The sequence below is a fragment of the Xenopus tropicalis genome, chromosome 2, assembly GCF_000004195.4.
Source record: "Xenopus tropicalis strain Nigerian chromosome 2, UCB_Xtro_10.0, whole genome shotgun sequence".
In the NCBI taxonomy this organism is placed as follows: domain Eukaryota; kingdom Metazoa; phylum Chordata; class Amphibia; order Anura; family Pipidae; genus Xenopus; species Xenopus tropicalis.
Genome location: NC_030678.2, coordinates 35,155,168 through 35,170,103, shown reverse-complemented (window position 1 = coordinate 35,170,103; position 14,936 = coordinate 35,155,168). Strand labels below are relative to the sequence as shown.

General features: G+C 40.0%; 1 protein-coding gene across 1 annotated transcript in view; it reads right to left on the bottom strand.

Annotated features, from left to right (window-relative positions):
* Positions 1-7,021: 7,021 nt before the first annotated feature.
* Positions 7,022-14,936, bottom strand: part of smg6 (SMG6 nonsense mediated mRNA decay factor) — a 146,654-nt gene continuing 138,739 nt past the window's right edge. Inside the window, exons 16-19 of the mRNA XM_012957457.3 lie at positions 13,853-14,000; positions 10,530-10,741; positions 10,349-10,430; positions 7,022-9,870 (exon numbers count right to left, since the gene is read on the bottom strand). Coding sequence (XP_012812911.1) covers positions 9,740-9,870; positions 10,349-10,430; positions 10,530-10,741; positions 13,853-14,000 — 573 coding nt within the window. The 3' untranslated portion in view covers positions 7,022-9,739. The remainder of the gene's footprint in view (positions 9,871-10,348; positions 10,431-10,529; positions 10,742-13,852; positions 14,001-14,936) is intronic.

Genomic DNA, 14,936 nt, shown 5'->3' with positions numbered 1-14,936 from the left:
CCAGGCTGGTGCAGTTTTTAGCAAAGAGAAGCAGCGGCCCGGGGTATCAGGTAATTGATCTTAATCACTGGGGGTGCATAACATTTTGGCACCCCCAGTGATATAAACTTTCATTCTCCATTAAAAGGGTTAATCACCTTCAAAACACTTGTTTTAGTTTGGGTATTTTCAGATAATACACCAAAAATAAAGACTTTTTTTTTTTTTTTAAATCACTTTCCATTTCTTAAAATGTAAACTTTACTGTTCCTCTCTCTGGTGTTTCAGTTGGGCGGCTCAGCATGTCAGTCCAGAAGCAGACTATGAACACAATCAACAAGTTACATTTCTCCTTGTTGTTTTAATTATATATAATGCTCCTTATGTAAGTCACCAATAATTATTTAGGAATCTGTCGTGATAGTGTCCCTATTATGGGGTTACCATCTCAACCGAGGAGGTACTTATTGAATATACATGTTGCAAACTGGATACATGACTGCACAAAAACTTGATCCGTGTATCCAACTTGCAGCATGTGTATTGAATAAGTGTCCTCTTTTAAAGGGCTGAGCTGTAACCCTACAGTTTTATGGTAATGGTACACAGGGCGCTTTGACCAACACAGCTCTTAAAAGGGCGGTTCACCTTTAAGGTAACTTTTAGGCCTATTCTGAACAATTGCTTTTCATTATTTATTTTTTGATAGTTTTTTCTTTATTGCCTCCTTTATCTGCATCTCTTCAGCTTTGAAATGGGGACCACTGACCCCTCCAGCCTAAAGGTATTGCTCCCTGGGGCTACAATTTTATTGCTATTGTTTATTATTATGGTTTTCTTTCTATTCAGGCCCTCTCCTATTCATATTCCCATCTCTCCTTCAAACCACTGCCTGGTTTCTAGGGTAAATAAGACCCTAGCAACCAGATTGCTGCTAAAGTACCAAATTGGAGAGCTGCTGAACAAAAAGCTACACAACTAAAAAAAACATAAAAAATAATAAATTTAGACCAATTGCAAATTATCTTGGAATATAAATGTCTACATTATATTAAAAGTTAATTTAAAGGTAAACAATCGCTTTAAAGCATCCAAGAGCCCTATGTGGCATCAGACATGAGAAAGTCTATAGCAAAAGAATGGCATGGGCTGGCTAAGCAAATAGAATTTAGGCTGATGTCAGACATGGTGTATTCTCGGCCCACTACTGTAAATGAGTCCTACCTGTGCCTGCACCCAAATGGATGAGATACGCACGGGTGCAGGCGCATGTAGCCTAAATACACATAAAAACGCATTCTCTTGCGTTTTTCTGCTACATGTACCAGCACTGGAGTGTATCCCATTAATTCGGGTGCAGGCACAGGTAGGATGCATTTACAGAAGCGGGGCCTTAGGCTGATGGCAGACGTGGCATTTTTACGCTGCGTATTTTCTCCGCCTAAAAACGCCACACAACCCACACAGCACCTGACTATGGCATTTTTCAGCCTAGTACTGGTGACATGGCAAATCCCGTTTCCCATGGTGCTAATAGTAAAAGGTCTGGTAGCTGCCTTTGTGTACACATAGGAATAGGTTGCTGTGCAAATAACGGCGTATTTCGGCAAACGCATGAAAAGTCCGTGGTAACTCATTTTCTAGCGTAATTACACTTAGGGGCTGATTACTTACCCACGAACGGGTCGAATGGAGTCCGATTGCGTTTTTTTCGTAATGATCGGTATTTTGCGATTTTTTCGTAGGTTTTGCGATTTTTTCGGATTCTTTACGAATTTTTCGTTACCAATACGATTTTTGCGTAAAAATGCGAGTTTTCGTATCCATTACGAAATTTGCGTAAAAAGTTGCGCATTTTTCGTAGCGTTAAAACTTAACGCTACGAAAAATGCGCAACTTTTCGCGTAAGTTTTAACGCTACGAAAAATGCGCAACTTTTTACGCAAATTTCGTAATGGATACGAAAAACTCGCGTTTTTACGCAAAAATCGTATTGGTAACGAAAAATTCGTAAAGAATCCGAAAAAATCGCAAAACATACGAAAAAGTCGCAAAATGTTCGTTTTCAAGTCGCAACTTTTCCAATTCGGGTCGGATTCGTGGGTTAGTAAATCAGCCCCATAGTGTGTTTTCCATCGAGACTGTTTAAGTTATTTCTATGGATGATGATATTGTGTGTTTTTCAGCCGCCGCGAGAATTAGCAGCGTAAAAATGCCACGTCTGGCATTAGCCTAAAGGTCTTGTGATCAGGGGCAGTTTAGAAACTGCAAAATAGAGGAGATTAGGCCACAAGCATCAGGTGGTGGGGATATAGAGGGTATAAATACCTACGATTTGCAAGTCATCAGCTTTTTTAAAACCAGCATAATTTGAAACACAAGGTACCTAACTACAAATCTGCAATTAGATAAGGGGCTGCTATAAGATGCCATAGGCAGTCACTATTTATTGGACTGGTGAGGGCTGTTTGGGTCTTTGTGTATTTGAATTGGCAGGGCCTATTTTAAATGCCAATCCAGGCCTGTCTACAACCTGTACTGCACATTAGTGTGGCATACTAGCCACTTAGAAAAAAAAAAGCAGTATAGGCAAACATGGAGCAAGGCAGCTATTCTTCTTGCCTCTGCCTGGCACTGGCATTTTGAGCACTGGTACTCTGCCACGTGCAGCTAAATTTTACTGCAGTCATCAGATCTCTGCTTTACCTCTTTATGAGGTACCACACACCAACAGGCCTGTGTTGGGATTCAAAATAGGCACTGGCATGTCAAGTACACCGAGGCCCAAACAGCCCCCACCAGCCCAATAAATAGTGACTGTGTATGGCATCTTACAGCAGCCCCTGTGGCATTTGCCAGAGCCAACATTTCAGCCTGGGCCTTCATGTCAAACATGTTTTCACATTGTGCTGTGGCCGAATGTTACCAAAGCTCAGCCAGGCTCAATATTAGCATCAGGCATGTACCCTTTGGCAGAGCACAGAATACAGATAAGTAGGCACTGATACCATACATTGTTCCAGTTTTCACATGGCAGCAGCAAACATCACAAATATGTAGTTGTAGAATCAGACCATGGAAAAGCTATTCTGTTCCTAGGGAGGGAGGAATTTGCATTGCCACAGAACAGTTGCACTGTGCAGAAACTCACATGATCAGACAAGGCAGCTTTGCTGGGAATTTCATACTTGCCTCTAGGCACTGCTTTCTCTCTTTTTAAAAAAAAAATATGATCAGAATAAAATGTTTTGGGCAAAAGATATTTTTAAGGCATATTTCACCCAGTTGTCAACCCGACTGCCTTCTTACAGCTTTAAAACGCTACCTTGCACGTATGCAAGAAAAAATGTACATAGGAAAGTTACACATCTAACACTTGGGGCATAAAAATCAATATTTTGGCATTCCTCCACCCCTAGCTTACACATGCCCATGGAAAATGGGCGATAACTCATATCCCAGAGCAAGGCAATACACCATAAATCAGTTTTCCTAGAAGCTTGCGGAATGCACACATGCAAGGGAACACCTACTGCTCAGGTGCCTGCTGTGGCTTGGCCGTCGGAGGGAATACACAGGGCATCAGCAGAGATCTCATTCATAGAATGCAAGGATATTTGATGCATGTTTAACAGACTTCTTGTTGTTTATTCCTTTGTACCCTTAAAGGGACAGTATATACGTAATAAATAGTGAGGAGTGGAAAAATTGCCGATGGAGAAACGCGGAATTCGCTGCAAATTCATGCCTGCTGAATTTTTTCGCCCATCAGTAGTAATAAATACAATGAATATTTGCCCGATTTTGTGCAATTATAACTTGCTGATTAGAATTTTCTTCTTTACTCATCCACCTCCCCTCCTGTTACAAACAAGTCAATTTATTGCCTTTTAATAAACAAACCCCTTCCTTCCCTAAGCCTTAGGGTGAAGACACACAGAGCTACTTAGTCGCAGCTACTTGTCACACTTACTTAACCAGAAAATACCCTGCCATAGACAATACAGAGAATTGCCTCTGCTAAACACACGGAGAGACAATTATCAGTAAATGATCAGCATTGTGTATTTTTGCAGCTGTGACAAGTAGTTGCTACTAGTCGCTCCGTGTGTCTTCACCCTAAAGGTCCCCATACACGGGCAGATTGTAGCTGCTGATATCGGTCCCTTAGACCGATTCGGCACCTTATCGGCCCGTGTAAGGGCAGAAACGAGGGGCCTGGCAGACATCTGGCCTGAAATTGGCCATTTATCGATCGGCCAGGTTTGAAAATTCAGTCGGATCGGGGACGATGCGGTCCCCAACCGACTGCCCCATTGCCGCCGTTAGAATTCGATCGTTTGGCCCCAGGGCCAAACAATCGAATTCACCTACAGGGACCCCGATATCGCCCACCCGAGCGAGCGGATCAGCCCGTGTATGGGCAGCTTTAGTCTTTGAGCAGCTCATTATCAGAATTACTTTTATCAGACACTGCTCTTTAGAACCAGTAAGCATTAAAATGAGATATCTACTTTAGTGCCAAAAATAACAAACCATAGAAATTTCTTCAAGGGTTGGTCCACCTTAAGTTAACTTTAATATGTTATAGAATGGCCAGTTCTTAACAACTTTTAAATTGGTCTTAATTATTTATCATTGTTAAATTGTTTTCCTCTTCTGACTTTTTCCAACTTTCAAATGAAGGTCACTGACCCCGGCAGAAAAAAAACAATTGCTTTTTGAGGCTACAATTTAATTGTTATTGTTACTTTTTATTAGTTATGTTTCTATTTAGACCCACTGCTATTCATATTTCAGTTTCTCATTTGAAACACTTCCTGTTTGCTAGGGGTCATTTGGGCTATAGCAACCATATAGCTGCTAAAATTCCAAACTGGAGTTGCCGAATATAAAGCAAAATAGTTCAAAAACAAATAAAAAAAAAAAAAATGAACATCAAAACCAAACTGTTTCAGAAGCACTCTCTACATCTTACTAAAAGTTAATTTAAAGGTAAACAACAATTAAAAGAGTAGGCAAAAAGTATATTTTCACAAGCACTATTTATTAAGCTCATGTGGAAAGGGGTGTAGAATTCCTATTGTTTCTACCTGCATATCTGACGATTCAGCCCTGAAAGTTAGTGGAGGGTACGAATTATCTTTGTCGCAAATTGCAGCCTGCATAGCTACATACATGTAATGTGGATTAGGGATGCCAAATGTGTTCCTGCTGCAGGTATGAACTATATCTTCCATCATTTCAGCCACTGATGAGGGATTGTAGGTTATAAGAGCAAGTCGTCCCTTATAGGTTAAAGGCAGATTTGTAAATGCAGAATGTACAGACCTGTGTGTCTCTCCACCGCTAAAGGGAATAATGTACTAGCCTTTCCTCCTGCATAGTATTGGACAGGCAAATGGATCCCACTGGAACGGAACTTGCTAGGGATTTGTTGCATGATTTAAACATAATTCACTGGAAAAAAATATTTTTTTTTCTTAAAAATACTGCTTGAACAGCGTAGCCATAATGTATCAATGAGCAGGAAAATATATATACAGGTATGGGATTCATTATCTGGAAACCCATTATCTAAAAAGCTCAGAATAACAGAAAGGCAATCTCCAATAGACTCCATTTTTAAGTAAATAATTTTTAAAAAAATGATTTCCTTTTTCGCTGTAACAATAAAACAATATTTTGTAGCTTATCTTAACCAAGATATAATTAATTCTTATTGGTGGCAAAACGATCCTATTTGGGTTTATTTAAAGTTAAAATAATTTTTTAGCAGACTTATGGTATGGAGATCCAAATTACAGAAAGAAACCTTATCCTGAGCATTCTGGATAACAGGTCCCATACCTGTATACTGCTACAATACATACCACACCATGTACTGGGACAACCTGCAGGGAACTTCTGTGTGGCTTTGCAGTGTCTCACCCAAGCACAAGCACCACAGAAATTCCTGCTGTCTGCACTCAGTAGTTGACCTTTAATGCAGTGATGGTCAGTCTATGGCTTTTCCTAGATGTAAACTGAAATAGGACCATGTTTATTGATTTGGGTGTTATATTATAAATCAATAAGAAAGCACAGTTGGCTTAATGGTATTCTAATTCCATGACTGCACTTGAAAATTGTTCAGCACAATTTCCAGATGTTCCATTTGATCACACTTACATTTTCTACCAGCAATTTCATGTAAATAGCCCAGGTACATTTAGGGTTCAAAAATCAACTTAGGGGCACTGCTATTATCTATAGAGAAAGCAGAGGTTATACTGAAAGTAAATCAAAGGTAACTCATCCCACAATTCTTCCTTAACCTGGTTATGATTAATGGGGTGCCTATATAAATGTTGGTGCTAAACAGTGGGCTTGAATCAGACATCTGAAAACCTTCCTTGTCAACTCCTTCCTTGGCCACAAGGCTACAAGTAAGGGAGTGAATGGTCAACCATATATTTAGCTCTACTGGATGGTTTTGGATATGAATGCATATTGGGTCATCAAAGCTAGTCACTCAAGAGGCAGGCATTGAAACAATACTAGTTTCATTATATTGGGTAATTTTCTAGGGAACAGTCGTTCGAGCCCCCAGCACAACTGATCACTGGAGCTACACAAACATAATGTTATCAAGATTTTTCCTAACTTAACTAAGCTTGGTATTTACCTGCATACTATGATATGCAAGTAATATAATACTATGTATATTTATGAACAGTACATTAAAGCACAATGATATCTACAGTAGACGGAATTTTACCCAAAGAGCAAGGCTAAGGACATCTCTTAGGTTAGCAAATCTGCTTCATGAAGTGTGCTTAAGGTCCATAGCGCTACAAGTTTACTGCTCCTGCAGACAAAAGCTATGGTAAGTCTCACCATCAATAAGAATGATACAGGGACAGTTAACTGATCCATGGTCTCCTCACAATTCCTGCAATACTATGTCCTGTTAGACTGAAATCCTGCACAAGAAGTAGAGAGGTTGTGTGAAGGTTAATAAACAATTTAGATTAAAATCAAAGAGCAGTGAATGACACAATTAATATTAAAACAAGTTTTATTGAGAGCTTGTTCCTTCTACCACAGCCAGTACAGCCAGCGGCCAAGTAAGAAAGCTTTATGAAGTACGGTATGAACATGAGTGACAATGCACAGTCTATAATACACATATCCACTACAGGGCAAGGGGTTTAACACCCCCAACACCCCTATGCAGGAGTTTTTTGATACATTGTAGAAACACAGAGCATCCAAAAACACAAGTCTAAGCTGTTACATTAGCAGTGACGGCTAAGCAATACATTCATTAGGATCACTTGGAGGTGCTAAGGTGGGACATGTGCTACATATTCTGCTACAAAATAAAGGCATGCGGCATATCCAAAAACATTTTACCTGAACCTGTGATCAAACGGATTCTTTTTTCCCCCAAACCAGACTTATGGATTTGACATACACAAAGACAATATAGTACTAAGGCAAGGGGTAGTTTTAAAGGTAAAATATAAAGTAAAAGTAAAGTATAAGGGCACAGCTTACTGCATTGCACATCATACTCATTCTATACACTTTTGTGTATATGTGAACTGCTATGCTGTTTACTTTTCCAAAGGCTGTAAGAGCAAAACACCTAGTGGTTATCCATGAAAGGTGCCATTATCACGCTTCCCTAAAAATTGCTTTGAGATGAAAGTCTGCAGAAAGGAAACTCTTGCCATGAACCAGCATAATGATGCACCATCCATGTAGGGTCAGCGCTTAGGGGATTAACTGTATCTTACAAGTTTGCATAAGTCAAATCAAATAATATAGCAGCTAATAGAGAGATGGTATGCTTTGTGCAAACATACAGTGCCCCAATACTCCATGGCACACAAACACAAGCTAAACCAAACTTTAACAGGATATAGATTTCTTTAGATGGTAACAAAAGTAATCATATAGGGAAATATATATATGTAATGGACTGTTAAAGCGTTGACAGATAATTGCAATGTATGGGATCACACCTATATGTCTGTGCAACACTACACAGGAAATGCTCATAATGGTGAAGTAATAGGCAAATCCGCATACAGAGGAAAGCTCTTGAAGGGTGGACAATATAACAGCCACACATATATATTTTCTGCAGTATTACTATAGCATTTTGTTTCTTCCATAGTAGAAACATTGTTTCTCATGTATAAGTAGCCATCAAAGGGTGAGATAAAACGATCTACATATGGCACCATAAATTCACCTGGACTTTTCTTATTTATCTTATGAAGCACACAAATTATATACACAAGAAAATGTCGGGGAAAAAAAAAACACACACAACAAAAAACCCTCCATATTTGACAACTAAAACTTTTTCAGAGTACTTTTATGAACCTTCAACTCTTTCATACCCACCCTATCCCTAGCACAACATACAGTTGAAGCCACTTAGCTGTGTAGCACGCATTCTCCTGTTCATATATTATCAGACCTATCCCCACTTTAATGCTGCCTGACAGATATTAACACAGTTTGTGTATTTGTGCAATGAACACTAAAATTCCTTTACTTGCCCAAAATGTGCCGGTCTTACATTTTCAGCATCTTCTGGGTTTGATAAAGGGTTAAACGTCAAGCAAACAGGGAGGCCAAAGAGGATGTAGTTAGGCCCATGTGGCTGCTCTCTTCCTTTATCCCCACAGACTGATCTTATAAAGAATTAGGGGAAAGGATGACATCAGGACCTAAAGAAGACTTTTAGGATTTTCAGATGTCAAGTCTTGGCCAGCAATGACAGAAACTGCTGAGCTCATTCACTGCCAGGGAAACCTGCCGAGAACATCTGTGTAACCTGGTGTGTACAGTGCTTGCTTTCGGTCAAGAAGCGGAAGAACATCAATCTATTCTTTTTAAAGCCCCATATCTCTGTTACCTAATGGCCGCACCTCCAAAGCGTCTCCCTGCACCCAATGGGCGAGGAATATTTCTGGCTGCCAAAATGGGAAACACACAATCCAAGTCTCTCCCACCACAAGCTAATAGGAAGCTAAAGAGAAGATGCCTAAAATCAGAGGAATGAAGAAAACAATATACATCTCTCAGATCAGAGATCTTAAAATAAAAATTAGAAGGCAGCGGAGTAAAAGCTACAAATTCTTCACCACACTCTTACCCCATACATCAAGCTTGATGATCTTACTATATAAAGGCATATTAAAAAAACACAACATAAACTAAAAACGTAATTATAAAATAGCATAGAAGAACACAAGATAAAGGCTCTTAGAAATGGGTGCAGAGAAGCAAAGGATAACATTTTGCTGCTAGTGAGGCCTACAATTCTGTTAAACCCAATGGGGGTCAAGCCTCGCTAGAGCAAAGTGGGAGCTTTGTCATAGGCAAGAGAAAAGGATGGGAGAGTTCTTCAGTAACTTCCTGCTGTGAATGTTCACCCCTCTATATCGGCATCCCTCTGACCACTAAGATCCAACACACACAGACAATCCCCATGATTGTGTACTCCCCCCACCATTCTGTACTAACACATAGCTCACAGTGCTCGTATGATAGAGGGTGCTTGATGGGACATTTTTGCTTTAGTTTATTGCAGATGGTGGGTTGGAGCCTGGAGCGCATGTGTGTGTGGTTTGGCAGGGGGAGGTTGGTTGTTTTATCAGGGCTTCCTGTAACGACCTCTTGCCCCTTTGGGTCACACACTGTATATTCTTCTATTTTCTTGCACACAAGGATTCTTCCTCTCCAAGAGAAATCTGCTTCACCCCACTTTGGCCCACTTGAGGAATGCCGGGATATCACGGACAGGGACATGCCGTGTCAGAGCCTTTACTCTGAGGTTGCGGTCGTCAGTAAGAAGAACAACTTCCCTTCTTAAGCGAATGGGTTCATCTTAAATGAAGGAGAAAAAATACAAGAGAGAGATGGGAAGTGAGATCAGAACTGGACAGAAAAGAGGAAAGAAATGCCGTGATGCCATATGAGAGAAGACACGATACAGGTAAAGGAAATGCTTTCAGTTTAGGGGAGATTTCTTACAGAAAGAAAAACTTGTCACTGTATGACACTGGAAACCATCCTCACTGTTACAAACCAGAGGCCAGTGGCTGTCTGTCTTAGCCAGAATCTGCTGTGTAAACACAGAGACATCTGCGACAGGCTAATCCCCTAACAGATGGCCCTGGGCAGTTAATGAAGTTACCTCAATCTACCAAAAGAGGATGGGTTAGAGAGAAGTGGGTGATACATCGCATGCTATAATGCCAGATATTGAAGCTATTCAAATCAGCATACCTGGGGCGACCAGAACAGAATGGGGTATTTCTATAGTGCCAAGAAGTAAGAGGAAGTGCCAGCGAGGCGGCCATACCTTTCCTTGAGTGCATGAATTCCTTTGCCTTGTCCTTGCAGTAATGTAAACAGCAGCATAGTATAAGGTCATCATTGTTACCCTAAAAAAAATAACAACATTAATTCCACAACAACAAAAATATGCTAACAAGTTTGGACAAGCAACATTTCAGTTTGAAAAAAAAGACCTCCTGACCTACCTTCTGTCCAGAGATATCTTCACTGCGAAAAGCGATGGAGTCCAGCTCATTCCCACGGCTAGTAAGTGCTCTCAGGTAGGGGTCACGAGCCTCAAAACCTTGCTCCAGGAACTGAATGGCTTTTCTTGCTTTCTCCTGAAGTGCCCGTGCATGGTCTGCATTGCGCTGATCAAACTCTTGACCCTTTGCAAGGCCATCTAGCTCATGGATAACTGCAGTAAACGGAAGACAAATTACATTTTGCAGTAAATACCTATGGGGATATTTTTAGAAAGGGGTTAGTAACCAATTGTTTCTTGTTAAGAGTCATGCAACTTTGACATTTCAGAGCATCTCAAGCAAGTAACAATAAAGGGCTTCGTTAACTATGGCTGTATAAATGCTATACAGAAACCTCTGTACCATGCCGCAGTAGCACTTATCATATGCCAGAAAATAAAGTCCACATTGCACATCTGTTGATTTAGTGATGTCATCAGTTTTACATGGTGCTTAGTGGTGTAATTTATGTCACATGACTTACTAAACTTGTGCATCATTAAATGTAATATACCCTCTTTTGTAAAATATGAGCATATTAGAAGTCACCTCAGTGATTGCAGCCGTGTGCCTTTATATGGTCTTGTAATCTCTTGGTGATCTCTGATATCCTTACATTTTAAAATGACGGGGGATACGTAAGTGTATTCATCACATTAAAGTAGTAGTTCACCTTTGATTAAAGTTTTAGTATATTAAATAATGGACAATTCTTACCAATTTCTTTCATTTGGTCCTCATTAATTTATTTTGTATAGTTTTTTAATTATTTGCCTGACCAATTTTAGCTTTCAAATGGAGGCCGCTGCCAGCAGCCAAAAACTATTGTTATTTTTTTATTTTTCATTACTTATCTTTCTATTTAGTTCCTCCCTTATTTATCTTCCTGTCTCTTATTCAAACCACTAGTAATAAAAAAAAAGTTAAGAACAATTGCAAATTGCAAATATCTCTCTACAGCATATTAGAAGGTAAGCGGTCCCTTTAAAGGCACCTTTTACAGAATGTAACAAAATGGACTTGCTTCATCCACTATAAATGACACATGCCCGTCTATATACATTATAGCAGTGATCCCCAACCAGTGGCTAGTGAGTAACATGTTGCACCCCAACCCCTGGGTGTTGCTCCCAGTGGCTTCAAAGCAGGTTCTTATTTTTGAATTTCTGACTTTGAGGTAAGTTTTGGTTGCATAAAGACTATGTGTACTGCCAAACAGAGTCTCTGGTAGTTTGTCAGTCCACATGGGGCTACAAAATAAACAATTTACAGCCCTTATTAGTCACCCCCAACTTTTTCATGCTTGCGTTGCTCATCAACTTTTTTTTTATATTTAAATGTTGCTCATGGGTAAAAAAGGTTGGGGACCCCTGCATTATAGGTAAGTAACAACTTCCATTGTATATAACAAAATGATTGGAAAGGAAACATCCCTTCTTTGCACCAAAAACCTGACACTGGAGCAAGTAACACAACTTTTATTCCATCAAATAAAAATGTAAACTCTGCACCACCCTTTGATAAATTGAAACACTTGTTATGCCATTTTATTTTTAATTCTAATCCAGTGTTATGGGCAGAGAAATGAGAGAGAGGGTGGAGGGGTCTTGTGATTTAAACATAGCTATAGCCAATATTGGCAAACCTGTGAGCAGACCGGGGAACTAAATCAGTTAGCACAAGGATGGATCTACAGATCAGTTTGTTCTACAGATCAGTGTGTGGCCTTAATGGCCATGGAGTTCCAGACAGATGCAAAAAAAACTGTTCAATTAATACATGCTCCAGTGATGGCTCATTTGTAAGATGGCCCAAAAACAGGGTATTTTGTGTTGATTCTTCTCCAATAATTGTGTTACACACTATCTATAAGAATATATTTAACGAAGTTATGTCTCCAATCTCTCTACTTTGTATAGAAAAACATGTATTCTTTTTAACACAAGTGGAGAAAAATAGAAAATATTTGAATGCATGAAAATTTTTAAAAAGTGTTGTTGTTACTGGACTTACTGTGCCCCCCAAAAAAGAGACTAACTCTAAATGTGAAGTCAGTGTTTCTCAGTGAATACTTGAGCAATAATAATGTAATACTGGCCCATTCACATACCTATTTAGAACGGCAGTGGGTTTCTCAACAGATGAACACAAAAGATGAAGCCAGTAATATTTCTATGACAGGAAGTTACATGTAATACATAATTCCCTACAGGAAAGAAAGCCCGTTCAACTCTATAAAACCCACCCAAACACACCAGATACGCCACAGGGCTCCTTCGCTTGGTCAGGGATTGAACTCCCAAATCCAGAGAAGCAGCCAGACCACCCAGTAAAACCAATACTTGTGCCAGGGGCGAAAGAGTAGCAATAACTGAAACCAGTCAGAGATTGCACCGCTGGCTTTATAAGGAGAAAAAGCCATGAAGGGGATGTGTGTTCCAGCAGCTGTTCAGTCAGCTGTGTGACTCTGTACCCTACCCTGCCAGACAACTGCGCTGGATCACATCAGTAGCTATAGTACAGCCACGCAAAGGCAGGGACAGCCAACCAACAGCACAAGCATCACCAGCAGTTTAACTATGGTCATGCTGGAAAGGCCACAAGCACAAACAGTCGGCATAGAATAATTAGAATTATGCAGAAAAAGGAAGTGGTATATATAAAACTTCCCATTTGATTACAAACATGCTGCTGCTTTACAGAACTTTAAATCAAAGGAGCAATCAATAATTCTATTAACACGTATTTGATAAAAAGATCAAATGAGCTCATGTAAGGATTTCAGCAATGTTAGTGTACCACTTAGAGTAGCAGATATATGATATAACTTTTACAGGTTACATGGATTTCCTCATTCAGTGGAAGAGTAAATGCTAAAATGCAATAATTCTGGCAGTGACATAACTTTTACGTTATTGGCCCTAGTGCAAAGTTTTTTTTAAGGGATAATGGGTCCCAACTCACCAAACAATTGGGATAATTATGCGATTGACAGACATCTTGAAAGTCCATCCTCCCACAAACCTGCTGAAGAGGTTGGGGCTCATTTAAAAACAGTGGCCATATTTGTACCAGAGCAGTAACCCATGATAAACAGTGATTAGTTTTTTTTTCCAGCCAGCTGCAGAAAGAACAATGAAAGCAAACATCTGATTGGATGCCATGGATTACTGCACAGGAGCAAATTTGTCCAGTGTTTATAAATGACCCCTGGTACGTGTGTATGAAGGCACTGTTCCTCACTTTCCTAAAAGAAGGATAAGTTCATATTGTTTCTCACTTACCTATAAGAGGTATGACCAGGATGTATATCTGGCAGGACAAGAGGTGCTCAAGGCCAGGAAGGTGGTTAATAAATCCATTTGTGTCCGGCACAAGAAACAAGGGACAGATTTCCAATTGCAGGAGTCTTGTCTTTCCATCCAGGACAGCCTGCAAATTAGAAATAAAGTTAGCACATTCCTCAACTGATCAGGACAATGACTTAAAACTCAGACTTAAGAGATCAAACTGCACAAATAGTACAACAAATAAGTTTAATAATAAGTCTAGTACTGTTAGAATGATGAAAGTAAATGTCTAGCAACTAAATGAAGGCAAAATATGCCCATCTTACAATACAAGCCCTATTCAGTGCATGGAGGTTCAGTATAAGACCTTTGTATTAGAAGCAGGAATCAATAAGAAAACTCAGCTACCAGACCCTTAAATGCACCTCATTCAAAACCACACTTCAGAGCAGTAATGGCAAACCCTTCAGCTGTTGGTTGGATGCGGGAAGCTGAAATTCAGTAACTTTTGGAGGCCCTCTAGTTGTCCATCAGTGACTAAACCCTTTGGTTCCATTCAGTCAACCTCATGGCTAAGTATGGACCCTGTCTCAGAAGACCATGAAATGTATGTTACATTTACAAAACACTGGCACAAGTTAGCATTTTGCAGTCAAAATGACTGGCTTTGGCAGTTGTTACACTGCAACTCGTGGTTTTCACAGCTAAAATTGTGGGGGGGCTAGGGAGGAGTAACACAAGGTTTTCCATTGAGGACAGAAAGCTGTTGCTGTTACAGCTCGAGAGCGTCTTTGTACAGGCTGTGACTGTCTGCACGTCCCCTCTGCAGGATGCACAGGCTGAGAGAGAGGTCACCTCATCCCGAGCCAAGAACAGAGAGTCATAGGAACAGAGATTGGACGGCGGGTGGTAAAGGGAAACAGAGCAGTCGAAGGGTAGCAGGGCAGTCGGGAAGTCTGTGGCATTTCTCTTCCAGCAGGGTATTGTGTTATAAATAGTACACAACTTCCTACTCCCCAGGTTCATAAGTATACCGTATCCTGTAATATCGTATGATTTTACTGAGCTGTCAAAAAAA